A 27,587-nucleotide genomic window follows, 5' to 3' on the forward strand; every position below is an offset into this window, starting at 1 on the left:
ATGTACGCAGTGGCGGCGCTCCTCAGGGCCCAGGGCCACCACGTCTACCCATACCTGGACAACTGGCTCTTCCATGTCTCATCTCCGGAGGCGGTTCTCCACTCCTCCTCCACGCTTATGAACACATTCCACGACCTAGGGTTTACTATCGATCTCAAGAAGTCTCAGCTACAACCCACGCAGCAGCTGACCTTCCTGGCCCTTATCTGGGACACCGGCTCCGAGAGGGTGTTCCCTTCGGAGGACAAGATCATGGCCATCAAGAGAGCCACTACTCACTTCCTCTCCAGGACTGTGACCTCGGCCTGGTGGTACCGACACCTACTGGGGATTATGGCACCAGTCCTTTTAGCCGTACCGCACTCAAGACTCAAGATGAGGAGACTACAGCTGCACTTCGCAGCCTCATGGAATCAGAAGAGGGGCTCACAATCTGAGCCAGTGGACATTCCCACTTCTCTCAACCCGGACCTCATCTGGTGGTCCTCGGAGTTCAACCTACGGGGGGGCAAGCACTTCCGGCACCCTCTCCATCAGGTAACTGTCACGACTGACTCCTTCCTTGAGGGCTGGCGAGCCACTCTGGACAGCCACAGCGTCCATGGAGTCTGGACCTGGCAGGAACAGGAGTCCCACATCAACTGGCTCGAATTGAAGGCCATATGGCTGGCCCTCAAAGCCTTCCTCTCTGTCATAGATGGCAAGACAGTACTTATCCAGAAGGACAACTCCACCAGCATGTCAACAAGCAGGGCGGTACCAGGTCCCCTCCACTATGCAACCTCGCAGTCAGCATGTGGGAATGGACTCTGGAGAACAACATCTACCTCATGGCCGTCCACCTCCAGGGGAAGTCCAACCTGGAAGCGGACAGGCTCAGCAGACTAGGGGCAGACAATTACGAATGACAATTGAACGACCTGGTACTGAAAGAGATCTTCCTCAGGTGGGGGCACCCCCAAGTGGATCTGTTTGTCTCCCAGCAGTTCGCCTCCTGGCAGGGACAGTGCTCTGGCTCCATGGGCGATGCATTCCAGATAACTTGAAACTACATGACGGCAAGCGCCTTCCCGCCCACTCCCCTGGTCCACAGGGTGATCTGCAAGATAAAACCGTCTTGGCACCTCAGCATCATTCTGACAGCTCCCTGGTGGCCGGTGAGACCGTTGTTCTCCGAGTTACTCAGCCTATCGGACAGACCCCCCATTTACCTACTGCTGGGCCCAGCTCCTTCCCTGACCCAGCAGGGGGGCAGGGTTCTCCACCCTGCCCCCTACAAACTAGCTCTTGAAGCGTGGTTCCTGAGCAGGTCACTCTGAAGCACTTGAAACTATCGCAGGCTAACCTGGAGATCATCCAGGGCGCCAGAAGCAAAGCTACCAGGAGCGAATATAAAAGCAAGTGGTCTAGAGTCTGTCATTGGGCCAACTCTAAGGAGATGTGCAGGTCGACACATGCTGCACTTATCTGGCAGCCATAGGTGCCTACAGGAATTCGGAAGAGGGTCTTTTTTCCGCCTCGAACCCAGTGGTCAAACGACATCTGGCGGGCATCTACAGACTCTACCTGCCCTGTAAAGAAGCCACACCCGGTGTGGGACCTCAATGTGGTGTTGGGCACCTTGGCGCACAAACCTTCTGAACCAATGGTGTCTGCTGACATCCACCTGGTCACCCTAAAACAGCTCTGCTTTTGGGTCATACCTCCGCTCGCAGAGTCAGTGACATCAGAGCCCTACACCACTTTTCACAAGGATAAGGTGGTCCTCCGGACGTATCCTGCATTCCTACCCAAGGTAACATCCTCCTAAACGAGGAGAAAGTCTTGCCTACCTTCTTCACCGACCTCAAGGATGAGCCTCAGAGGGTTTTGCATCGTCTGGATGTCAGACGCACTCTGAAGTACTACCTGGACAGGACCAAGGACTTCTGCAAGTCGGATGCCCTTTTTGTCACCTTGTTGGTGCAAGGCCAGGTTATCAGGCTTCCAAGGCCTCCATCGTAAGGTGGATGGTGGCCACCATCAAGGAGGCCTATGAGGGGCAGCACAGGCCAGTTCCAGCTAATATGCATGCCCATGCGGTCAGAGCCAAGGCCACAGCCATTGTGTTCCAACAGCATGTACCGTGGCAAGTCATCAGCAGGGCAGCCACCGGGGACACCCCCTTAGCTTTCTGCAAGCACTACTGTCTGGACGCTGCCTTGAGGTCAGACGCGGCTTTCAGGCAGGTTGGTTCTAAGAAACCTGTTTGCTTAAGGAAGGTCTCCTCTCCACCGTAGGGATACATTCAGTTGTAATCGCCCATACAGTATGGAGGAAAGGTGACGGGACGTGAGAGTAATTTATGGTTACTCATCGTAGTGACTAACATACACTTAGTCCATAGCACCCTTTCCTCCATAAGTCCCACCATCCTCCCCCCTAATAATACTGGTGTCATTAGGCAATGTTGTATATTGTCGATTATGAGTATTATGATTATGACTATGACTATGAGTACGTTAGTCACAACAGTGAGTAACCATTAATTTGTTGTAACAACTCTTAAGCTCATAAAAGCTCAATTAAGGTAATATCTTTGTAGAGGCACCGCAGAGCAGCCAATGAGATGCAATGATCAGGGATTGGGAGGAGGCAGAGAGGGAGAGTGGGGAGGATTTGTGTGTTGGTTGGTGGAGGTATCTGGGGAATAGAGGGTGAAAAGAAAGCGGCTCTCAGCTATTTGGGTTCTCTTGGTCAGGTCCTAGTATTTGTTTGACTTGTCACCCAGATTCCTAACTCAATCTCAGTCCATGAATCCTCACACTGTCACGCATAAGAACTCTACCTAAAGAATGTACTTGGGGATGATTCGTTTTATTGCGCAGTGACATTTAACCTTTTGTCTAGAAGTGCTCACAGTTGTTGCAGACAGGAATTGAGGCACAGCAGTCACCACTCATCTGGTCCTACTGGGACTCATTCCCCAAACCATTTGCTGAGTAACCGGACCCTAACAAAAAGAATGCCCGCTCTCAGACCCTCTTGTTTAGATATATTTAAAAAATCCTCAACAGGTCTTACAATCACAATGGCAAACTTTAATAAGAACCAACCCCATCTCCACAGCATCCGCATTGCAGTCATAATATTTAACTAAACACCAAAATGAATAAATAGAATTCCATACAATAAAATATAATACATTGCCATTCAATTACACAGTCTCATATCATCATTTTCAGTTATGCATTTCAGCGGCAGGGAGATGCATCACTACATACATGGGAGACATGTAGAAAATTACCTTGAGCCTGGCTTTTAGGTTTTAGCAGGGTGGATAGCTTTTTCATTAAATGCAAATCCTTAGCTCTCTCACTCTTCTTGTCACTGTAAAGAAAGACTGTGATAATTTATATCTGTATGAATGATCGATCATATGCACAACCTTTCATTTAGATACATTTTTTTAGTTTTGACTTATAGTGATGCGTTAGCAAAAATAACAGCGCCCATTCATAAAATCAGCAGCGGTTTTTGGCTTTCTGTTTGCTGTTCTAGGCTGTGGCCGCCTGCTGTCCGACTCCCCACCTGCTCCCCACTATCCCCACATTCTGTCAGTCCATGGGTCCCACTGCCCAGCAGGCCATGTTTCCTTCTTATGGGGAGCTCCACTTTCCTCTGCTGCCAGCCCCTGAAGGGGCCAATTTGTCTGAGTCCCTCTCTGTGCCTCTCCTTCTCTTAGTCCCTTTATTCATCTCCATCTCGGCTCCCACTGCTGGCTTGTCCCTCTTCCTCACACAGCACCTTCATTATTCCTCCAGCCACTGTATTCTGCTTGAAAAAGAGTCAAACGGATTCCTGCTTCTGATGCCAGTTTTCTCCCCTATGCCTCTCCCTCAGAACCGTTTGCATCCTGCACTTCCAGATCCACTTGCAGCCCTTGTTTCCCTCCAGTTCTCCCGCTGGTATTCTTTCAACCTGTTCCACCCCATTGGTCCCTGGTGATCATCACACCCTAATGGAATCTCTGCATTATTACTGATGTTAATTGCTAAACCATCCATCCTTGTGAGATTACTCGCCTTTACTCTATTAGTTCCACACAGGCCATGGGTAGCAAGGTAGAAGGGGAGACTAGGCTCAGTGAGTCTCTCAGTCAAATTTCTTTCCTCACGCCCTTGCAGCCCCACTAAGGTGTTAGTCCATCCATTTCCTGAATGCCTTTATTCACCTTCCGACATACAGTCTGCTTCCATGCCAGATTGCCCCATGATCTGTTCACAGACATTCTTTGTGTTGGTTACAGCCCATGGATACGCAACTCCTTCCTGCAACCATTGGCGAGTTGTGGTGGCACCCAGGGTCTAGACCATTTGCTCATTGATTCCTGTGCGATTCTGATGAGCCATTTGGTAACGTAAAAGTGTAGAGTGAGTAGAAAGAAGGACAGCACTCCAGGAGCAGAGGAGTTTAACAAAGCACAGTTGTCCTTGGGTGCATAGCTGAGGCTGATCGGTGCCGCTTTACTGCCACCTAGTGAAGCTAAAGCGTTTTGGCTCTACTGTGGTGCTTTTGCTCTACCATTTGATTTGGCTATTGCGTGGCACTTTGCAGCAGAACAAAGAGACCCAAAGATATTGTTAATTATATATATATATATATTCACTAACAAAAACATTGTTAAAGGGACATTATGGTTAAGGTGCACTAGCAAAAACCGATGAAATTATATGGAAAAAAGTTACAGGGACGTTATGGTTACAGGTAAAACCGAAAAAACCCAGAGAATCGACAGTTATGGTAAGCTAAGCAACCATAACTCGTGCCACCAGTGTGCACTGCAAGGACTAACACCCATGACAACAAAGATGTCATCACAAATCTCAGTCATTACATCACGGATGGCATCACATGTGTGGCTCCTTCTCTTTTGTTCACTACCATAAGTAGGACACATGCTTTTCTTCACTAACGGTGAGGAACAAACAATGATATGATATGATATATGATATGGCATTTATAACACGCCTATACACAAGTGTTTCAAGGGGCGATGAGGCAAGGGAGGGGGAACAAAGGGAAGACCGACAACGATCCTACTAGGCCAAGTGTCATTCAGTTCGCGCAAGTGCATGGGAAGGGGGAAAAAGGGGAAAAGTGCGAGGGGGAAGGGAGAGGGAATAGTGCAGTTCACAATATAGTAGAATAAATAAGATAAATAAAACGGCCGGCTGGTGGCAAGTGAAAGGTAAGTTCAGACATAAGTGCTGGTAGGGGGAGTGTAGGGATACAGAAAACAGTCTCCAGATGCAGGGGTTGCCAGGAAGGCAGTGCAGGTGGGCAATTTGCTGGGCCTGGGCCTGAGATCAGAAAGGGTGGCCAGGAACCCATGCAGTTTCTGTCAGGAATTTAGCAGGGGAAAGGGGGAGAGAAAGCAGAAGCGAAGAGGAAGGTTTTGAGGTGCTTCCGGAACCGGAGATGGTTCTCCTCAAGTTTCAGGGAGGCAGGGAGGCTGTTCCAGAAGGAGGCCCCTGCAGAAGAGAGAGATCTACCACCAACTCGTTTCTTGGAGAAACGACTGACCCTCAGGGAGTTGGAGGCGAATGAGCGAAGAGCTCGAGAAGGAAGATATTTAGGAAGAGAGAGTTGAAGATATTGCGGTCCCAGCAGGCCTTGTGGACAATGCAGAGGGTTTTGAACTTCATCCTCGCAGCCACTGGGAGCCAGTGCAGAGATTTCAGTCCTGGAGAGATACGATCCCTGGGCTTGAGGCCAAGGTTAAGTTGTGCAGTCCTGTTCTGGATGAGTTGCAGAGGGCGGAGGGTAGAGGCAGGCAGATTTAGATAGAGGCTGTTACAATAGTCCAGCTTAGGGAGAACCAGGGCTCTGGAGACAGTGAGCTTCTGAGGGAAGGAAAGGAAAGGAAGAATACCTCTGAGGAGGTGCAGCTGGTAGTGTGACTTCTTAGAGACGTCAGAGATGTGAAGAGAGAAGGAGGAGTCTGCCGGGGGTTTCTTAAGAAGAGGGTGCACAAGGGAGTGCTTCAGGGTGGATGGGAAGACTCCAGTGGCGAAGGAGTGATTGCAGAAATCACCCAAGGCAGGAGCCAGGGAGTCGATGTGGTCCTTGATAGTTTTGGAGGAACATGGGTGAACCCGTTTCGACGAGACTTTCATAGATCGGACTTGTCTAGAAACCTCGTCAGCACAGAAAAGGGGAAAGGCAGAGAAGGAGGGGGATGGCTGCAGAAGGGCCAGAGGAAGAGCAGGGAATAGAGGGAGGGAGGCGATAGGAGGAGAGTGAGGACAGGAGGTTCTGAGTTTTTTAAATGAAGTGAGAAGCCAGTGCCGTGCAGAGGGCCTGGGAAGGGACAGGAGAGGTAGCGATTACGGCAGGGTTGGCCAGTTCCTTGCAGATTTTAAAGAGTTCAGCCGAGTTATTTGAAGCCGCAGAGATGCGGTCTTGGATATGAGCCGTCTTCTTGGTGAGGACGGAGAGCCGGTATTTCCTTTGCAGCAGGCGGCAGGCCAGTTTGTCAGAGGATGAACTTGAAGCAAGCCATTTCCTTTTGGACACCCTACACTTTCGTATTAGGAGTTACACTTGGCTTTGGGCTTCATGCAGATTCTCATGACAGGGGCAAGGATATCAAGAGTATCAGATATATACGAGCGTGGAGAGGGCTGTGTCAGGGTGATGTCAGCCAAAGGCGGTGAGAAGGTTGCGGCGAAAGCCTCAACTGACACATGCTTTATGGGTCGGATGACCGAGAAGGTGGGTGGCAATTCAAAATGTTCTACATTTGTGTACGCCACCCTTCTCATATGTTCTTACACTACTTTCCTTACTGTTCACTCACATCATATGATACATCTACATACAGGGGAAGAGGAAAGCGTAAAACAAAGCACTGGTTTCTGTGCATGAAGATAATCAGTTATGTTATGAACATTTTCTGGTAATACTGTTCCTTTTCAGCTTGCTGTAATTCCCTCATATATGGTCATGTTTGTATGCATTGTGGTGTCTTTATGGTTTCTGTGCAGTAGTGCAATTATGTAGCTATAAAGGCAATCGTAGCTACTTCTTACATGTTTCATAGTACCCGACACTCTAAAACGAATACATTCATGATTTCACTATGTAATATGGAAAGATTTGGAAGGTTACACATCAATGAGGCATCAATGAGGCAGAAACTGGAAAGACGTCAAAGAAAGCAACCTATTCAAACAACTGGAGTTAACCAAACCCTCAACTACACAACTAGAGCTAGCTGACCTAGACGGGAAAGCGGGGCTATTACACAAATGGATTGTGTATTCCCTATCCGCTGCCTGTTATTTTTGATGTATTACTATTTGCGTGCTCACTTGACTATGTTTGCAAGTCACCTACCTCTCATGTATTAAGTCATTTATTTCTATGCACTTATACTTAAGAGACCAACTCGGTCACCTGTAACCTTCCTAATTACACTTTCTTGCAAGATTTCATGTAACAGCGCCTCAATGCCCTAAGGCTGTAAGTGCGCTGTACAAATGCAAATAAATAAAATAAAATAAAATAAAAAAAAATGGTGCAGGCAGTGGCTACGTTTGCAAATCAGTTCCTTCATGTACAGTGAAGCAGTGTGCAATGCAATGGTGTGTATAGCAATGCATTCCTCCATGACCTACTTCTCTCATGATAGTTCTTCCAATAATCTTTGACAGTTTTCTGCCACCATTACAATAACAATCCCTTGTGGAGGCTTCCTATTTAAACTGAATGCACATGTGATGTCATCAGTAATGTCATGAATGAGATTTGTGATGGCATCTTTGATGTCATGGGTGTTAGTCTTTGCAGTGCACATTGGTGGCACGAGTTATGGTTGCTTAGCTTACCAAAACTGTCGAATTTCAGGGGGATTTCCGTTTTACCTGTAACCATAACGTCCCAGTAACAACGTTTTTCCATAGAATTTCATAGGTTTTTGCTAGTGCAACTTAACCATAACATCTGTTTAACAATGTTTTTGTTAGTTAATTTCATAGGTGTTTAGTAGGGCACTGCAAGCAGAAAGTTGCTGTAGCATAGTGTTTTCTGTAAAGAGGATGAGTATCTCGTACGGCAACATAACTATATTGTCCCAGTTAACAACGGTTTGTTACTGAGTCCATGGCTGCCCTCTTGATAAACGTGTAGAAAGGACACATTGTCTGGTGTATGTATCCATTTGCACTACCCCTTACTTTTCCTAATAGTGTTGGTGTATCGTACCAATTACAGATGTACATAGTAAATGTTCTTTAGCGTGTCAGCAAGCTCTCTTTTTGTGTTAACAGTGCATGATAAATCTGTGCCGCACACTACTGGCCGAGACGAGTACAGATAAGCAATATGGACTTTTCCTAGGGACACTGCACCTGGTTGGCGTATGTGCAATCACACTAGTATCCGTAGGACTCCATTAGTGGCTGCATGTCTGCATCTTCTAATGCACTTTTAAGTAGTTGTGCAAGTGCATGTGTTTCCGTTCCATCCCTAGACCCATGCAAAGGTCATCCAGTGTATGCTGGTAACACCGCCCCTATTGCCAGCCCTACAGATTCATGCAGTAGGTTACCGCATCTAAAGTACTGCTGCCGACTTCTTGGGTGGCTCTGCAAACCTACCAATGTGTGGATAAAGTACTCCTAACTGTATAACGTCCACTGGTGAACAAGTAACACCAACCTGCAGTGTCAAGTGGGCGGATTAAATGTTGCATTACTTTGATGTATTTGCTGCTTGCCATTCCATGACTCGTGAAACAGATACATTGTGTCAGCACTCAGCAGTGTGACGGAAAGTATGATGAGGTCGCCTGCTGTCGTACAGTTGAAGAAAACATGCAACTGCAGGTGGGTCAGTTTCTACAAGTCTGCAAAATGGCACAGCTGGTGCACCTTCCTCACGCACATACTAGTGCATAAAGGCATGTAAGGAAACAGCCGAAAATGCAGAGAGCAAACAACCTTAGTGGTGGTTAGAAAAGCGATGTAGCTGCATGGGTCGCATAGAATAGATGCCTTCCTGCTGCACGTAATGAGGCTGTGTTTCGCTGTGTTCTAAACAATCTTGTATTCCACAATGTATGTATAGCCGAGAATGCGACCCCTAACAACAACTGAAATTAAAGCACAAGGGACCAGTGGGCAAGCTACCGCCCTTCCAACAATTGCGTAGGGTACTTTCATGTACATCATTTCCCACATCTGCTGCGGGCAACAAGAGGGGAACTCCTTTATGGCAGCGGAGCTGTAAAACAAACTTTGCAAACCATATGGCGCACTACAGACCCTTAACCCAGCAAAGGGCATTGTATTGTGCATGTACTGCAATGCACTTCTGTACAGAGGGAAGGAACTTGGAAGTGCGTGGGAACGGTCCTTACGGGAGCATTACAATGACTGCCGCCTATGTAGGTGAGGGACACCTAATAGTTCCGTCTCCCAGAACGTCCCCTATAGTATCCAGGCAGCTGCTGCCCCTTCTGTACCATACCTTTCCTGCTGTTTCTTCTGTGGCGTGTGTGAGAACACCATAATAATTGAAAATAAACTGGGAAAGAAAAAAGGTAAATAAAGAAAGCACCTTTCACAGATCAACAACGGAATTGCCAATGCACGCGTGCAGGGCATGAGGCGTTGCAGTGTGGTAAACAGTGTAGTTCAATTGGTTAGAAATTTCTACTTAAAAAAAGTTCATATTAAATTACAGAAATAAATGAAAAGCAACCGATTTGGTTACGTATGGAAAGGGATATGTGTGCACCATATGAACTAGGAAATATTTATAGTATGGATAAATTGCCAAATAAACGTTTAAAACTAATCCCGGTGGTGGCAACTAGACGGGTGATAGGATCGTGGTTTAGAAAAAATGGACAGGGCTGTGGCTTCAGCCCAGATGCTTCTATATGGTATAATGAAACTTTGCAAATAAATAATAAATGTCTTTTTTTTAAAAACTTTTTTTATTGGATTGACAGTTTACCAGAAAAACGGAGGGAGCCACACGGCGCCAGCATTAAAGACAAGCAATACACATATTTAGCAATACATATTGAGTAGATTGAATCGACAACAAGAATAGACAATATACAAAGTATTAATAACTGTACCAAGGAGTACGCATCTACTGGGAGCACTCCGGAAAGGAAGGCGTAGAATTTGATGGTGAAGCCATGGCGGTCATATAATCCCGGAATCTGCGCCAAATGTCCCTCGGTCTGGAATGTGGATGTTGCATTGCCTTCCAGGACTGCTCATTATCATGAGCCCATGTGATTGCCCTGAGCCACTGTGTATAGGTAGGCACCCTAGGGTGAAGCCAACATAGTAATATGCAGCGGACCGCCAACAGCATGCAGGGACCTGATAGTTTCTTAGAGTCACGGGCCAATTGAGGAAAGTCATGGAACAGGCAGTGCAGTGGGGAGGAGGCGATGGTGTGTTCCAGAATGTCCGACAGCGTGGAGCAGATGTCCAGCCAAAATTGGGTTAGGCGGGGACAGTACCATAGCATATGGATATAGGAAGCTTGATCCACGCCACACCTGGGACATGTGGGAGGGGTGGCGTGGAATATGCGATTAAGTCTCATTGGTGTATGGTGGTATCCGTGTAGAACATTGAATTGGATTAGTTCAAATTTGGTGTTACAAGACACATCATGAGTGCGAGCACACATTCGAGACCATCTGTCGTCAGTAATTTCAACCCCGAGATCCTCCTCCCACCTGCGCCTCAGCTTGGTAAAGGGGGGGGATTCCCTAGTCTGCAATAAGGAATAAAGTCTTGACACCTTACCCCTGAAAGAGAGAAAGGAACAGAGCTCAGCAACTATAGGCTCGTCGGGTGGCAAAGCAGGGAAATCGGGATACCTGGATTTGAGACTCTCCCGGAGTGAGGAGTATTGCAGCCACACTGAGGGGCGGCGTCTGAGTAAAAGAGGGAGATTAGGCCACTCGATAAATTTTCTTTGTGCAAAGGCATCACGAAGCATCAGAAAGCCGGCATCCGCCCAGTGAGAAACCATTGATCGTGGAATGAGTGGAATATCAGGGAGAAAGTTCCACAACGGCAGATCGCCGTGAAATGGGTGAGGAGTGTCGACCATTGCCCAGAGTTTGGTTAATGCCAAGGATGTGCTAGCGACAGGGTCCGCAGAGTTTGAGTCCGGGGGGGGGGGGATTGGCTTGAGGATCAGAGATCCGATCACTCGGTCACTGACCGTTAGGTTTTCTAGGCGAACATGTGGGGGAGGGTTGATGGTGTCCAACCAATGTGCAGCGAACTGAGACTGGGCCACCACCCAGTATATGATGAAATCTGGCGCGTTGAACCCACCCAGCGCCTTGGGGGCGGTCGGCGTGGACAGTTTGAGGCGGACCGCCTCCGAGTGCCAGAGGAAGGTGTTGCTGATTGAGCGCAGTGTTTGGAAAAAAAACATCACCAGGCCACACAGGCAGATTGGTAAATCGATAAAAGTAATTCTGGCAATACCACCATTTTAAGTATTCCAATTCTGCCTGCTAGTGAGATGGGAGCCTAGACCAACAGGAGGTTTTTGTCACCAGGTTGGTAAGGTAACTCTGGTAATTGGTGACGCGCAGCTGCGCCGTGTGCCGGGTGACTACCACCCCCAGGTAAGTGAAACCAGTCGGAGACCAGTTGAACCCATGTAGGTCAGGGGGGATCGTGTCAAGTCTGTGAGTGGGAACAAGGTAGACTTGGAGCAGTTTACTTTCAAACCGGATATGTCTCCAAACCGGGCTACATCTGCCAGTATGGGGGCAAGGTTGGTTTCAGGGGAACGGATGTATAGGTGGGCATCGTCAGCGGAAAAGGAAACTATGTTGGATTGGCCGGCAGTGCGCAATCCCTGGTGTGAGAGCAATTGCCGAACCATGTCAGCAAAAGGCTCCATGGCTATGGCAAGGGCATCCTTGGCGTGTGCCTCTGGATATTTGGAAGGGGACGGAGCATCTGTCTTCCGTACGGACTCTGGCCGATGGAGCGGTGTAGAGCAGCTGTATCCAGGATCGGAAGTTGGGGCCGAACTTGCATTTCTCGAGAACTCTCCATAGATATTTCCACGAGACCGAGTCAAATGCCTTCTGCATGTCTAGAGTAGCTGCGACCGCCTATGTGGATGGGCTGATCCTACTGATCACATTGAAGAGCCTTCGCAGATTCAAGGATGTGGACCTACCAGGGACAAATCCCGACTGGTCGGGGTGGATGATGTGGGGCATGCACGGGGCTAAGCGGTTGGCTAGCAGTTTCGCGTATATTTTAATATCACTGTTAATCAGCGAGAGTGGACGGTATGAGCCGCACTGCGTAGGGGGTTTGCCAGGTTTGAGGAGAACTGTGATCAGTGCCTCACTGAGGCACCGGGGAAGTATCCCTCTGTCGCAAGATTCCTCCCACAGGGCTAGTAGGTGTGGTGCTAGGAGAGATTTGTATTGTTTATAGAAGTCCATAGGGAGCCCATCCGGGCCAGGTGCCTTCCCAGATGCCAACGACTCAATGGCCTCAGTAAGTTCCTCCAATGTGAAGGGTCTCTCAAGGAAGCTGGCTGCGTCGGCCGACAGGACTGAAAGGGGAAGATTCTCTAAGTATGAGTCAATTTCGGGAACCTGGGGCCCGTCGGCCTCCGAAAACAGGGAAGTGTAGAACAAAAGGAATTCAGAATGGATATCCTGTGGGGAGGTGGTGAGTGAGACATCAGGTCTCGTTATGGCCAGGATATTGGGGGCTCTAAGCTCACAGCGCAATAGTCTAGCCAGCATTCGGCCAGGACGCTCTCCTTCACTGTATTTCCTTGCCGATTGAGGGGAGTCCAAGAACTTAACCTCGCGCTCGGCAAGGTCACGGAACTTGTCCAGCTCAGAACCCAGCGCTGCTAGGGTGGCTGGGGAGTTATCTTCAGATACAGAGCCGATTCGCTGGCGGCAATGTCGGCGCGGATACTCTTCAGGATGCCACAACTTTTGGAGATGGCGATCCCCCTTGTGTGTGCTTTGAAGGATTCCCAGAGTACAGCTTGTGTTGACACAGAGTTTGTGTTGATCTCGAAGTATTCCTCCATAGTGGATTCAAGTTCGGACGCGAAAACCGGGTCGAGAAGCGAGTAAGGACTCATCCTCCACTGCCTGGTTTTATTGGCATTCGGACCCCAGTTTAAGGAGATAAGTACCGGTGAATGGTCTGATAGTGTCTTGGGGAGTATAGCCAGGTTCGATAGGCATCTGACCAGCATGTCTGTAATGAGCCATCTGTTTATTCAAGAATGGGAATCATGTACTGAAGAGTAAAGGGAGTATGTACGAGAATTAGGGTGCATCAGGCGCCAGGCATCCACCAACGAGAGACGGGGAAGCGTGGTGAGGACAGCATACGCTGCTCTAGATAGTTGGCGAAGTCTAGAGCCCGATCTATCTAGGGTGACATCCAGTATTGTATTAAAATCCCTGCCCCACAGAATAAGAATCAGGGGGTATCTTTCGAGTAGAGTGGCCAGGTGCAGGTAGAAATCGGGATCGTCAACATTGGGACCATATATATTCAGGATGGCTACCTCCTGATGTTGTAGTATGCCCGGGATCAATACATACCTACCAAGTGGATCAATGAGGGAGTGTTGACATGTGAATTTCAGGCTCTTGTGTATTAAAGTGAGGGTGCCACGGCTTTGAGTGGAATAGTTGGTATAATACCTCTGGGGTCCCCATTGTCTAGCGAATTGCTCACATTGCTCAGAGCGAGCGTGGGTTTCCTGTAAGCATAAGATTTTAACTCCGTGGCGCTCAGCATGGAGCTGGATCTGCCGCATTTTTTTGTAGTTTGTAGTTGCCGAACCCCCGGACATTCCAGCTGATAAAGGTCTGGACAGTACTACCCATACTTAGGGGTTAGTGATTGAAGTACTGTGACGGGGTTGTCAGCAAGTGAAAGATGTAGGAACTGAATGTATGTGTCCTCATATCTACATATACCAGGTGTTATGCTATATGCGTGTGGCGCCTCCGGTGGCTGTCAAGACTTTTTTTAAACATAACGTAAATGTGTAACTTGAAATGTACCGTTACACATTTACAGTACAAATGTCGTGCACTTCCAAAGCACGTCCACTCCACAATTCAATGAAAGCATGCACGATTTGTCCACCCGTATACATCCACATAGCCACCCAGGATGTGGCATGTGTAATACTGAAAGTACTGCTTAATACACTACCTTTTCGGGATAGTGAGGAGGGTGGGGGTTAAACAATATCAAACTGGGAAGGGGATTCATTCTTGCATCGTAGATGTATAAAGGTTGTTTTTTTTTGTTCGACGTGCGTGCAAGCAACTTTTTTTGTATTTTCTCTTCATATGCGTTTCTGTTTGCCTCTTCTCACATTTTTACAACATTCTGGTCAATGCTTCTTGCACAGTGTAAAAGAAAATGGCATTGCCAATGGCGCTCAAATAAATGCCATTTTTACAGAACCAGTGCATATTTACCGACCTCATGATCTCATAGTGGGTGGAGAACATGCCAGCAGTCTGCATAAACTCAAGCATGATTCTGTTTAAAGCACACCGTCCGACCTCTGGCTGGGGACAAATAACACCAAGAGGAGTATGGGTCAATGACGGTGTAATCCATGAGAAAACGACCTTGGCAGTTGGAAAAATATGAATCACTGCTGTCCGCAACCTCTTCAGGGGACGGATTAATCGTCCACACGACATGTAACCCAAATGTAGACTTCCATAGTGCACCATGACAAAGTCACTGTTTGTGATGGATGCCACATATCTGCACAGGTAAAGAATCCCGCCGAAACTGCAGTCACCCTGAGAGGCCCAGAAAGCGTCCACTCCTTCCAAACCTAAATTACCAGCAACGCCTCTTTGCACACAACACATGTGCAGATGGCTCACAAAGGTATCACCGACAATAAGCATTGTGCGTCTCTCCATGTTCACCATCCTCACAACACAGTATTGGGACGCAAGGGCACCACCCCTTCCTGTGAACCACGCCCTAAACTCCTACTTGCCTATTTCCCACAATTCCATTTGCCTTTCCACCCTGCTCATAATGGCAGGATGTGCAAGTCCGCTTTCCCATCTGCAGTGATGGCAACGGCCCAGTAAAGCTATCCCTTTGCACAGTAACTTTTTGCAGCACTCCCCCATTGGGTGCTGTCAAATTTTCAAACACACATGCAGCAATCACATACAAAACCTCTGCAATGCACAATTTCATTGCAATACACCACTCCATATTTACCGTTAAACACTCTCAGTACACAATCGTTTGATTGCCTAGCCCCTCCAACAGAAACGTCTAAAAAAGAATGCACGATTGCAGCAGCCACAAAGATCGTAAGCCGCACCCAGCACACCTTTGGCCATGCACACAACATTGTAGCCCTTTCCACACCCACCACAACACTATACATGCAAGCAAGCAACCATGTGGGCACTTAACATTATGCACCAACGTTTATCACGTAGCAGCACTTCTAACCAACTCCCCCACACCATAAAACACCCATTCACGAAAACGTGTCATACTTATCAGATTCCACAAACATACCACAGCCTGCACCACCCCTATTCACTGCCATTCACAAAGTATTGTGTCACTGGCAACCTATGCACAACAGCTTCACAACATTGGGCCTATTTCAATAAATCTGCACACAGCACAGTAACCAACCACATATAAGCTGCACTTCAACCATACCCACTTCCATACACACATTACGTACAAACTGCACCCTGTGGCCACACAACGCAACTTCTCACTGCACCATCTTCTGCCGCAAACCAAATGCTGTAGCATGTTGGGACAATCACCACAACCATGAATGCACAGTACATGCTTAGCAAATCACTTGTGGTGCTGTACCATGCCGACACTGTGCTCCACACCCATTCTCCAAAGATCACCACCCTGTGCCTCATGCACTGTCAAACCTCCATTACTCCAGTGGGTGTGCTCCTTGCATACATTCCCTGCACCGTAATGCAACCATGCATGTCAGCATGTCACCAACTACCACTATGCACATACCCACCCCTAGCACCAGCACTCCTAACCAACCTCCACAGCGCAATGGACATGCACATCTTTACATGCAAGAGTTACCAAAATGTATAAACTTTACACTGTCTCCGGCACCCCTATGCCCTTTCATTGACTTACTATTGCCTTACCCACTTCTACTCAGAAAGTATTGTGCCACTGCCAACCTACCCACATTCTGTTTGCAACACTGGCCTATAACGGTTGAAATGTGCTCCACAACCATTACTTACATGTCACCACCCTCCAACTGATGCACATTCATAAATTCATTACTGCTCTGAGTGTCCTCAAGGCCTAGGCTCTTGAGTGCATGGCCGATGGCCATGCACACTATAGTCTAGGCCTTTAACACACCCACAGCAACGTACTCCCACCATGCATGTCACCAGGTCAGCAACTACGACAATCCACATACACACCACTGCAACCAGCACACCTATCCAACCAGTACACTGCCATGACACTATGCAGCAACAAATTGTAACAGTTAACATAACGCCCATGTGGGCAGCTAACATTATGCACAAACGTAACATACGTAGGTAGCAGCACTTCACCCCAACTCCCCCACACCATATACACCGCAATCGTATTTCTGATGCTTGTTTCTGCTTAGATTCACATGCTGTGCATAGGCCGACATCTAGTGGAAGCTGCAGACTATTACAGTTGTTGTTTTTTCGAAACTCAAAAAGGGATGTCGACATGGCGTGCCAGTAATACTATCCCTAGTGCGACGTCCACTGTATCCATGATCCCTCATGCGTCGAGGTCCCTCAGATTGTTATTTTCTAACATGAGGTAGCGTGAGTACAGTTGTATCCAAGCAGATACGTATCAGACAAGCTCATATACATCCATGCGCCTTCTCTCCGAGGGGATGAAGGGTGGGTCGCATGTGAATCTAAGCAGATTCAAGCATCAGAAATAAGAGTACGGTGAGTAATGAATCCCTTCTGAGGCTTATGGAATCTGCTTAGATCACATGCTGTGCATAGATTAGCGAGCAGTAGAAGAAGGAGGAGGAGGAGGAGGATGAGGAGGTGGGTTGTGAGAAGGTTCATGAGAGAATAAATGTCTTAGAACCGCTTGACACACTATCTGTCTTGGAATGGCTGTCAGTGTAGTAGTGCTGAGTGCAAGTATGAACAGAGCTCCATGTAGCTGCCTTGCAAATACTGTCTAAAGTTGGATACATCCGACTATCCACCTAGAGATAGTGTTCTTAGAGAATCGATCACCTTCTCTGTCTGGCGCTATGGAGACAAAAAATTGATGTGTTTTTCTTAGCTGTCTGGTCTTGTCTACGTAGTAGAGAACCGCTCTTCTCCCATCCAGTGTGTGGAGTTTTACCTCAGCAGAGCTCTTGGGCTCCTGGAAGAAAGCAAGTAGCTCAATTGACTGGTTTACATGAAATTTGGAGATGAATTTAGGTGAGAACCTAGGGTGAGTATGTAAAACCAGCTTGTTCTTATGTATAGTAAAGGAAGGATCCTGCACTGACAATGCTTGGATTTCATTATCCCTTCTTATGGAAGTGATAGCCACTAAGAAGGAAGTCTTATAAGTCAGGTGTTTGAGACTAGACTTGTGCATAGGCTCGAAAGGGGGTCCCAAGAGCTTAGCGAGTACCACATTGAGGACCCAACCTGGCAGTGGGTTAGAAATTAGAGGGTGGAGTCCCTCCACCATGAGACCTTATTATGGGAAGTTGTGTTGGCTGACAAGGCCGTCTGGTGGACTTTTAGGGAGTTAAACACTAACCCTGCATCTAGCAAGTGGAGCATATACGTGAGAATGTTAGATGGAGTACATTCTATGGGGTTGATCTGCTTGGTCTGGCATCAAATTATGAATCTTCTCCATTTGTCAAAGTAACAGTGCCTAGTGTTTGGTTTTCTTGATTCTTTTAAGATATCCATGCATCTTTGAGGTAGATTGAGATGTCCGAACTCTATGACCTTAAGAGCCATGCTGCCAAGTTCATTGAGTGTGGTTGAGGGTGCACGGTTAATCCCTCGTGCTGGTTGAGTACGTTGTACTGGCATGGGAGTTTGATGGGATCGCACATCGCCAGTTTGCACAGATGTGGATATCATGGTTGTCTTGCCCACATAGGAGCAACTAGGATAAGCGTCATCGGTTCCTTGTGTAACTTGTTCATCACCTTCCTCATGAGAGGAGTTGGGGAAAAGCTTAAGCAAATTTCCCTGACCAGCTCATCCATAGGGCGTTCCCCTTGGAGCCTGGCTGGGGGAACCTGGACGCGAAGTCTGGGCATTTGCGGTTTTCGCTTGTGACGAATAAATCTATAGTTGGGAAAGCCCATTGAGAGAAGAGGTATTCTACGACTCCTTCATGTAGACGCCACTCGTGTTCCTCTGCTAGGGGATCTCTGCTCAGCGAGTCTGCTAGAACGTTGAGTTCCCCAGGAACATGTTGTGATGACAGGAACATTTTCCGTCTGAGTGGCCCTCTCCAGATTCTTTGTGCAAGTCTGGACAGATTTGGAGAACGTGTACCCCCCTGCTTGTTGATATAAAATATCGCTGTAGTGCTGTCTGTTAGGATCTGCACGGACAGGTTTGTTAAATGGGGTTCGAATGCCTAAAGGGCTTTCAATATTGCCGGAAGTTCAAGAAAATTGATGTGGTTCTGAGCTGCAGTGTGAGACCACAAACCCTGAGCTGTGTGGCGAAGGTAGTGAGCCCCCACCCTGCCAGTGAGGCGTCCGTTGTGACCACTGCCTGCATCTCTGGGTCGTAGAAAGGTTTTCCCTTCGTTAGGTTTTCTCTTGTCCACCAGCGAAGATTTTGTACAAGTGTTGGTGAAATGTCCACTAGATCGTCCCACTGACAGCTTGCCTGAGACCACTGTTTCGCCAACCACTCCTGTATGGGACGTATGCGCAGGCGCACGTGAGGAACCAGGTAAATGCCATCATCCCTATTAAACGCCCCCTTATCTGGCAGCCAACCTGATAATGTGGTATTTGCAGTAACACATGTTTTAATCTTTCCTCTGAAGGAAAGACCAATCCTTCCTCTGTGTTTAGAACAGATCCTAGGAACTGTTTTGAAGTGCTTGGCACTAGGCTTGATTATTTCTTGTTGATGGAGATGCCCAATTGAAAGAGGAGTTGATTGTTCTTTGGATGTTTTGCAGCAAGTCAGAGGTGATTCCCCTGTTATGAGCAAGTCGTCCAGGTAAGGGTACACTGGGATTGCCTCCCTGCGCAGGTGCACTGCCACTACCATCAGTATCTTTGTGAATACCCTTGGAGCCGAGGCCATTCCAAAGGGCAGCACCTTCAAACCTTCAATTGGTAGTGCTTGTTTGCTATCTTGAAACGCAAGAATCTTCTGTGCGCTGGGAACATTGAAATATGAAAATATGCATCTTTCATATCCAGTATTGCCATGTAATCCCCCTTTTTGAGTAGCGGGATTACCTCTTGTAGCGCAGTCATGCAGAACTTTTGTGGCTTGACAAAATTGTTTGCAGGGCGTAAATCTAATACAGGACGCATTGTCAGATCTTTCTCTGGCACAAGGAAGTAAGTTGAATAAATACCCTTGTTTACCTGGTTGACCGGGACCACTTCTATGTTGTCCTTTAATAGAAGTGTAGTTATCTCTTCTAGAAGGATCCGCTGATGTTCTTCTGAGTGGATTTTCTGTTTTGGGGGGTGGTTGTGAGGACGTTGAAGTAGTTCTATACAGTAGCCCCCTGCTACCGTGTACAGCACCCATCTGTCTGCGGTGATTCCCTCTCATGCGTGGGTGAAGTTGGAAATGCGTCATACTACTGGACAATCATGGCAGGGCACCTGGAGCGGAATGTCACTTGCTCTGAGGTGGAGTGCCACCTCGAGCCGGGCCTCTGACCCTACCACGACCTCTGTGTTGTCCTCTGGGATAGCCTTGGAAGACTTGTCCTTGGCCCAGATTATAGCTGGATTATAATTATAGCTTTGATAATTTTGGCCCCTAAAACGGCGAAAAATGGCTGTTACCTCTCTGACCAGTAGGCTTGTTAGTGAGTTGACCTAAAGATTTTAGATCGTCATACTCGTCCTTTGCTGTTTTAAGTGCGTCTTCCACGGCCTTACCGAAGAGCACGTTAGGTTCCACTGGCATGTTTATTAGAGTGGCCTGTGTTTCTGGCCTAAAGCCCGAGTGGCGCAGCCATGCATGCCTCTTTATAACAGTCCCCTCTGCGATGACTCTTCCGGCATTGTCCGTTGCATTGAAATTTGATTTAAGTAGACAGGTAGATACGGCCCTTCCATCTGCTGCCACCTGAGCTAGTTGTGATCTGAGTGGCTCCGGGGCAGATGAAAGTAAAGCGGAAATGTCTTCCCACTTATGGCAATTATAACTACCCAAGAGTGTTGCGTTGTTGGCTATCCTGGTTTGATAGGCCGCAGATGAGGCGACCTTTCTGCCCATGGCATAGATCTTTTTGCTCTCTTTATCAGGTGGAGCCTCGGAGGAAGCAAGGGGTGTGCCTGCTCTCTTTATAGTTGTGGTGACAACTAAGGAGTCTGGTCTTAATTGGCCTCTAATATATAAAGGGTCTGAGGGTGCAGGCCTGAATAATTTCTCCACACGTGGGTTAACAGCACGTGTGAGATTGGTTGCTTCTAAGGATGGCTGTATCCTGCGTTGCACTGATTTTAGTAGCGGGATAAACTGGCCCACTGTCTTTTTGTCCCCCAGGATTTGTTCTGCAAAGTCTCTATCCTCCTGTACCTCCTGTGTGTCAATTTGGAAGTGTTCCGCCGCCTTGGCTAATACTTCATTGAGGAGGGGTTGATCATCCACAGGGGAATCGACAACTGGAGTGTCTTGATTAAGAGGGGAGTCTATGGAGTACATGTTAGCCTCTTGGTCTGCCTCTGGGTCCTCGTCATCCACATAATAAGGTTCATCTGTATCCTCCTCAATAAATTGAGGGTCAGATGTCTCCACTAAGGAGAGATATTCAGGGTCATATATATCTTTAACCGTACTTTGTAAGGGAACATTAGAGCGAGACCTCTTAGGAGGGGGTTGAGTAGGTAAGGCAGAGGCTTGAGATTCGGAAGGGGCTGTGGTGGGAGGAGTCGAGGAGTCTGTGTTTCTTTCGTAAAAATTGCCCATGAAGGTCATTCTTCGCATTACTCTATCAATATCTTGGGAAGACCATTCCTTGGAACTTGGGATCACCATAGATTGAAGGGTAAGACCTAAGTCCTCATTAATGGGAGGTATTACTTTAGGCCTAGCATCCTTAGGTTCTTCTATGGGCTTGGATAATATAGGCTTTCCCTTCTGTGGTGTGTTCTCCCTAGGAGGGCTATTGTCCCTATGAGGGGTCTTAGAGGTCTTTTTGAGATGTTTTCACGCACCCTCGGTCCCAGAGGAGTTTTTCTTTACAGACTTTTTGGGGTCTGCCGCTTTATCTGGCGCCAAGCATCGAATTTCGGATGTGGGAGCCGAGGCGTCGTCACCAAACGATCAACCTTCGGAGGGAGTTTTTCGAGCAACACCCTTGCCCTCCTTCGACAGTTGAACCCTGTCGTGTGACGATCTTGATCAAGATTGCCCAGAGGACCGGGACTCAGTGGACCTTTCTCTGGGTGTCGAACGTTGTCGAGTACTCGACTCATGGGTCGAATCTCGACTAGGGTTTATGTGCTTGGTGGTGTGTGCTTTTGTAGCGCTGCCGCCGCCGGGTGTAGTCCACGCAACATGGCCACCAGCCTGTCCTACAGGGTCGGGGTCTGTGCTTGAGTAGCTGAAGCTATTCCGTCGCCCTCGCCATCCGAAAGTACGGTGTCGCTGCCATCGCTAAAGATTCCCTCTACCTCTATGACCTTGAGTTGCCTGGCGCAGTAGTGGGCCCAGCGTTTCGTGGAGCAGTCCTTTAACGTCTTTGGCTTGAAGAGCCTGCACGCTCGACAAGACGTTTCAAAGTTGTCTCTTGGAAGACACAAATTACAAACTAAGTGTTTGTCTAACCACGGGAATTTTCGGTTACACTTGTGGCAGAATTTAAACAGTGTATATTCCATAATTATAGGTAATGGTTATGACAGCTGGGCAAACTAAGTGTAGAAAGGGGAGAATATGCATTTGAAAATGGCCTCCCCCCTCTCTCCCTACTGTCTGGGCCGAGGCCCCGGGCGTCCACAAGCCTCATGCAGAACTTTTGTGGCATTGCATAAGTGTTTGCAGGGCGTAAATCTAATACTGGGCGCATTGTTAGATCTTTCTTTGGCACAAGGAAGTAAGTTGAATAAATACCCTTGTTTACCTCATTGTACAGCACAATCTCGATGTCGTCCTTGAGGAGCAGCGCGTTCACTTCTTCGACCAGGATGAGTTGTTCTTCCTGTGGTGTCTTCCTTTGGCGCGGCGGACGGTTTGATGGTTTCTCTAGGAGCTCCACACAATAACCTCCCCCTACTGTAAATAACACCAACTTGTCCGTGGATATTCCGTCCCATGCGTGGGTGAAGTGTGAAATCCGTCCCCCTACCGGGGAGGCATGGGTGGTGACCTGTAGCGGGCTGTCATTGTTTGGGAGGCGTTCCTCCACCTCTAGATGTGGAGGATCTCCCCTGGCCGCGGGATCAGCGCTGTCCTCTAGGATAACCCTGGGACGTTTGACCATGGTTGTTGTTCCATGATGAATTTTGATTTTGTCTGTATCCGGAGCCTCTTTGAGAATTTTGGCCTCGGAAACGGCAAAAACTGTTACACCCCTTTGGCCAGGTCATTTGTAAGTTGCCCAAGGGATTTGAGGGCATCATATTCCTCTTTGGGTAATTTAAGAGCGTCCTCCGCCACTTTCCGAATAGTACGGTTGGTTCCACTGACATGTTGAGCAACGTTGCGTGGGTCTCAAGCTTAAAGCCAGTTTGGCGAAGCCAAGCGTGGCGCTTGATAATTGTTTCTTCCGCAATTATGCGGCCCGCATTATTTGCAGCGTCGAGGTTGTTCTTCAGCAAGCTGCTGGCAGTGGCCTTGCCTTCAGCTGCTACAAGGGCAAGTCTAGACTTTAGAGGCTCTGAAGTAGAGTCGATGAGGGCCGTAATCTCGTCCCATGTATGGCAGTCATAGCTCACCAACAGTGTGGAATTGTTGGCGATGCTAGTTTGAAACGCTGACGAAGTTGCAACTTTCCTCCCGATGGTATAAAGCTTCTTGCTCTCCTTGTCTGGGGGAGCTTCAGAAGAGGCTAATGGTGTACCTTCCCTCTTTCAAGTAGTTGTGACAACTAGTGAATGCGGCTTACGTTGTCCTCGAATATATAAGGAAGCAGGCTGCGCTGGGTGCAACAGTTTTTCTACCCGCAGGTTTACTGCCCTTGTTTGATTGGGCGTTTCCAGTGAAGGTTGGATTCTTCTCTGGATGGACTTTAAGATGGGTATGAACTGGGTGGCAGCTTTTTTGTCTCCCAGGATATCTTCGACAAACTCCTTGTCCTGCTGAGTCTCCTGAGTTTGAATACCGAAGTGCTCAGCTGCTTTGATCAGTAAGTCATTAAATAAGGGCTGATTACCTACTGGAGAATCGGGTACTGGGGAATCTTGTTGAATAGGAGAAGACATAGTGTACACCTCTGCCTCATCATCATCCTCATCCCAATCATAGTACTGATATTCCTCCTGATCCCCTTCAGTGTCTGTATGGATGTCATAGAGCCCAGCAGAAGTGCGAGACCTCTTTGCTGGGGGCTGGGATGAAGACAGGGCCTGAGAAGTGGAAGACCGGGGCTGAGAGCTTGATGGCTGAGCAGTGGGAGGTGTGATTTGAAAATGTTCTATAGCATGAGGGTTTTTTTCAAAGAAATTAGCAAAAAAGTTCCTTCTCGACATCACTGTATTTATGTCCTCTGCTGTCCATAGGGCTGAGCTCGGGATGACCCCAGGGTAAGGTATGGCAGGGACTTGGGGTGTAGATAGGCCTTTATTATCTAAGGACTCACTTAAGAGACCCTCATCCTCCTCTAGTGGGACGGTTACAGTTTCCTTAGCAGGGGTAGGTTTCTCCCTATGGGACTTGTCTTTGTCTTTCTGAGACTTGTCTCTATGATCAGAACTCTTGGAGGAAGATTTTTTTGGAGTGAGAAGCTTTTAATAGGCTTCCTGGAACATGTTTTTTAATCAGGTGCGATAACCCTGAAGCTTTGGGCTTCTCTGCCGGTTTTGACGAAATGCGTTGTTTCGGCATTGGGAAGGACCTCCGTCACATCTTCCGATGTTCGGCGTCGGTCGAAGGAGTTTTGTGGGCAATGTCCTTTGTCTTATGGGGCCTGTCATGAGGCAACCGGGATTTGAGGTGACTAGAGGATAGGGAATCTACTGATCCCCCCCCTAGACGCCGATTCTGGGCATTTGTTCTGCGATGCCGACACATCGCTGCAGGGTGTGTGCTTAGTGTGGGAAGAGGGAGTGCTCTTGCCACCGGGTGTAGGCCCCACAACAGAGCCGCCGGCCTGTCTTCCAGGGTTGGGGGCTTGCACTTGGGAACATGGATGTTCCCAGTCGCCCTCGCCGTCCGAAAAGACGGCCCCCCCGTTGCTGGAGGCTCCCTCCACGTACATGGCGGCTTTGGCCTGCATGGCGTGATGGGCCGAGCGTTTTGTTCTGCGGTCTTTAAGGGTCTTAGGTTTAAAGAGCTTAGAAGCTTGACAGTGCCCTTAGTCATGCTCGCGGTTCAGACACAGGTTACACACTCTGTGTTGGTCGATCCACAGAAATTTTTATTACATGTGGGCAGAATTTAAAGGGTGTCCTATCCAGGTCTGGGAAAGGCAGTCGGGCGGTAAGGGGAAAGGGAGGGAAAATTCATTGTTCAATGACCGCCCCCACTCTCCCTACTGTATGGGCCTAGGACCAATCAATGTTAGGGTTATGGGACTCTAGCCAGGGTATTCCTAAGATCAGTTGGGACTGCGGAGCGCTGATGAGATCAAAAGCGATGTGTTCCCGATGTCTCTCCTGACAGAGCAGCACCACCTCCTCCGTGCACTGTGTTACGGGCCCTGAAGCCAATTGTGTTCCATCCACGGCAACCACGTTGTCTGTTGTAGTCTTTTGGGAGGCCCAACAAGGCCGAAACATGTCTGTGGTCGCTAGCGTTTCCGTGCAGAGGGGATCTGGCCTAGCAGTCCGGGCTGGGCTGCTACCATTGGTGGCAGTACCTGACTGATTTGCATATGGCTGGACCCCTTTTGCAATTGCGCAGACGGGCTAAAAAACCGTGGAGTGGAAGTTTGCCCAGAGAAATGCCAGTGGTTCAGATTCATTCAAAATCTTCCACCCATAACTTTTGTGGTCACAGTTTGTCTCACTATGTGAGATAGGGTATGCCCAGACGTTGGTCCCTTGCTCGCTGCGCCATAAGGAACCAAGCTGCACCTCACTGAGGAGGCCCAACAAGGCCGAAACATGTCTGGGATTGCTTGTGATTCCGTGCAGAGGGGACCTGGCCTAGCAGTTCGGGCTGGGCTGCTACCATTGGTGGCAGTACCTGACTGATTTGCATATGGCTGGACCCCTTTTGCAATGGCGCACATGGTCTAAAAATCAGTGGAGTAGAAGGTTGCCGAGAGCAATGCCAGTGGTTCAGATTCACTCAAAACCTTCCACCCATCACTTTGGTGGTCACAGCCTTTTGTCATAGCAGAACTTCAATCGGTTTGACCATTGCGTAGTCCATGTAGTTTCCCACCGCTCCATAATCCAAGTACGCATCTAGCACATGCTTCTTTTGGGATTGCTGGGGGCAAATTAGTACAGCAGGGATAGCGAGATGCAAGGCCGAAAGAACCTTTCCTTTGCTCGGCAGGTGGGCATCTATTCTTGCCGGGCCGAGCAGCTATCGTAAAGTCGCTCGCCGGAGGTTGTGTCCACTGCCCCGACTGTCGTCTTGGGTGGCTTTACTGGACAATCTCGTCAGAAGTGGCCTGGTTTGCCGCAATACAGGCATAACTGTTGTTGTCTGCGCCTCTCCCTCTCTTCCCTGGTCAGCAATCCTCGAATGCCGCCCAACTGCATTGGTTCCGGCCGCCATTCCGTGTGGCGAGCCTGGCTATCTTTCTGACAAATGTACAATGGACGGGCTTCCGATCGGGCACGGTCGGCTTTCCGGTCCTGCAGACAATGGTCTACCTGGAGGACCAGGTCTTTGTATTCATTCACCACTTGTGCGAGCACATCTTTGAGTTCCCCCCTGGAGCCCTCTGTGGAAGAGTGTGGTCTGTTTGTCTTCGGGCCAGTTGGTCTCAGCCACCAGTCTGTTGAAGGTGGCAATATAAGCCAAGAGAGCCAGTGACCCCGGTCATAAAGACAATAGCTTGTTATCGAGAGTCTGTCGCTGCATCTTGCAGGCAAACAGCTTCTCAAGTTCCTGCTGGAATCCTAAAAAGTTGCGTAGGATAGGGTCATCCCGGTTCACCAGTGGGATTGACCAGTTGGCTGCGTGACCCCCCAGGTATAACAGGACTAACGCCACCACAGTCTGATCATCTGGGAAGGCCCTTGGTTTACAGAGGAAATGGAGTCTGCATTGGCTCATGAATGCTGCAAATTTATGTGGATCCCCCAAAGCATTCTGGTGGGGCCACAGGAAATGAGGCAGGGGTCAAGATCTGGATAGGCACAGGTGCGGCGACTAGTGGCGCTAGTCCAGATAACGGAAACTGCCCTGCGAGTGCCTGCAGTAGCTGTCTAGCCAGCTCAATTGTGCAATCCCTCCTGACTACTAGTTCTCGCCTTAAGTCGTTTGTCTCAGAGCGGACGGCCTGTACCTCGGCCCTAAGGTCCCCTAGGATTTGTGCCAATTGGTCTAACTCGGGAGAAGCCATGACGCTCAGGCAGAGTTAAATCGTGGGCTTTGAATTCTGTAAGGCTTACCTGGACTCTGCGGAAGCGCCTGGTTCTCCTTGCTGCGTAGCCCACACCCCTCACCACCGCAAGCTCTTGTAGTGTTGTACTTTGACTCATCACCGGGCTTGTGGAGGAAGGAATGGGGATGATGTTGGATATCCTCATGCGGTTGAGTGGAAGTGGCCTGCCTACAAACCAAAACCCAGGGATCCAACGTGCTGTGGCCTCCCCTTTTTTCCCCCCAGGGACCCAGCTGCATCCTCTCCCCGGGAACGCTGGACTCACCCAAGGTGGAGGAGTGGATGTTCTTGGTGCACCTGCCACCAGATACTTCACTGTTGTTGTTTGTTTTGTTCACTTTTTTATGCGCGCCAGACCCAAGGGTAGCAGGGCGCAACAGTAAGAAAATGCAAAACTTACATGGTTACAACATAGAATGATGTGCAATGTACAATAAGGTCTCTAGATCACAGATAATTACAAAATATACAATGTTCAAGGTATGGACAATCGGAATTACAGAAATATACAGTAGAGTTTGAGGCAAATGAATACAGTGGGAAGTAGGTGACACAGGTCAGCTAAGGTCAGTAGAAGTT

At 48.4% G+C, this 27,587-nt stretch overlaps 1 protein-coding gene across 1 annotated transcript in view; it reads right to left on the reverse strand.

The window, feature by feature from the left end:
- RAB3GAP2 (RAB3 GTPase activating non-catalytic protein subunit 2) overlaps positions 1-27,587 on the reverse strand; it is a 2,371,691-nt gene that overhangs the window by 1,467,591 nt on the left and 876,513 nt on the right. The window contains exon 16 of the mRNA XM_069608591.1: positions 3,287-3,369. Within this exon, the coding sequence (XP_069464692.1) occupies positions 3,287-3,369 (83 nt within the window). The remainder of the gene's footprint in view (positions 1-3,286; positions 3,370-27,587) is intronic.

This window comes from Ambystoma mexicanum, chromosome 4q (assembly GCF_040938575.1).
Source record: "Ambystoma mexicanum isolate Mex_15411 chromosome 4q, UKY_AmexF1_1, whole genome shotgun sequence".
Taxonomy (NCBI): domain Eukaryota; kingdom Metazoa; phylum Chordata; class Amphibia; order Caudata; family Ambystomatidae; genus Ambystoma; species Ambystoma mexicanum.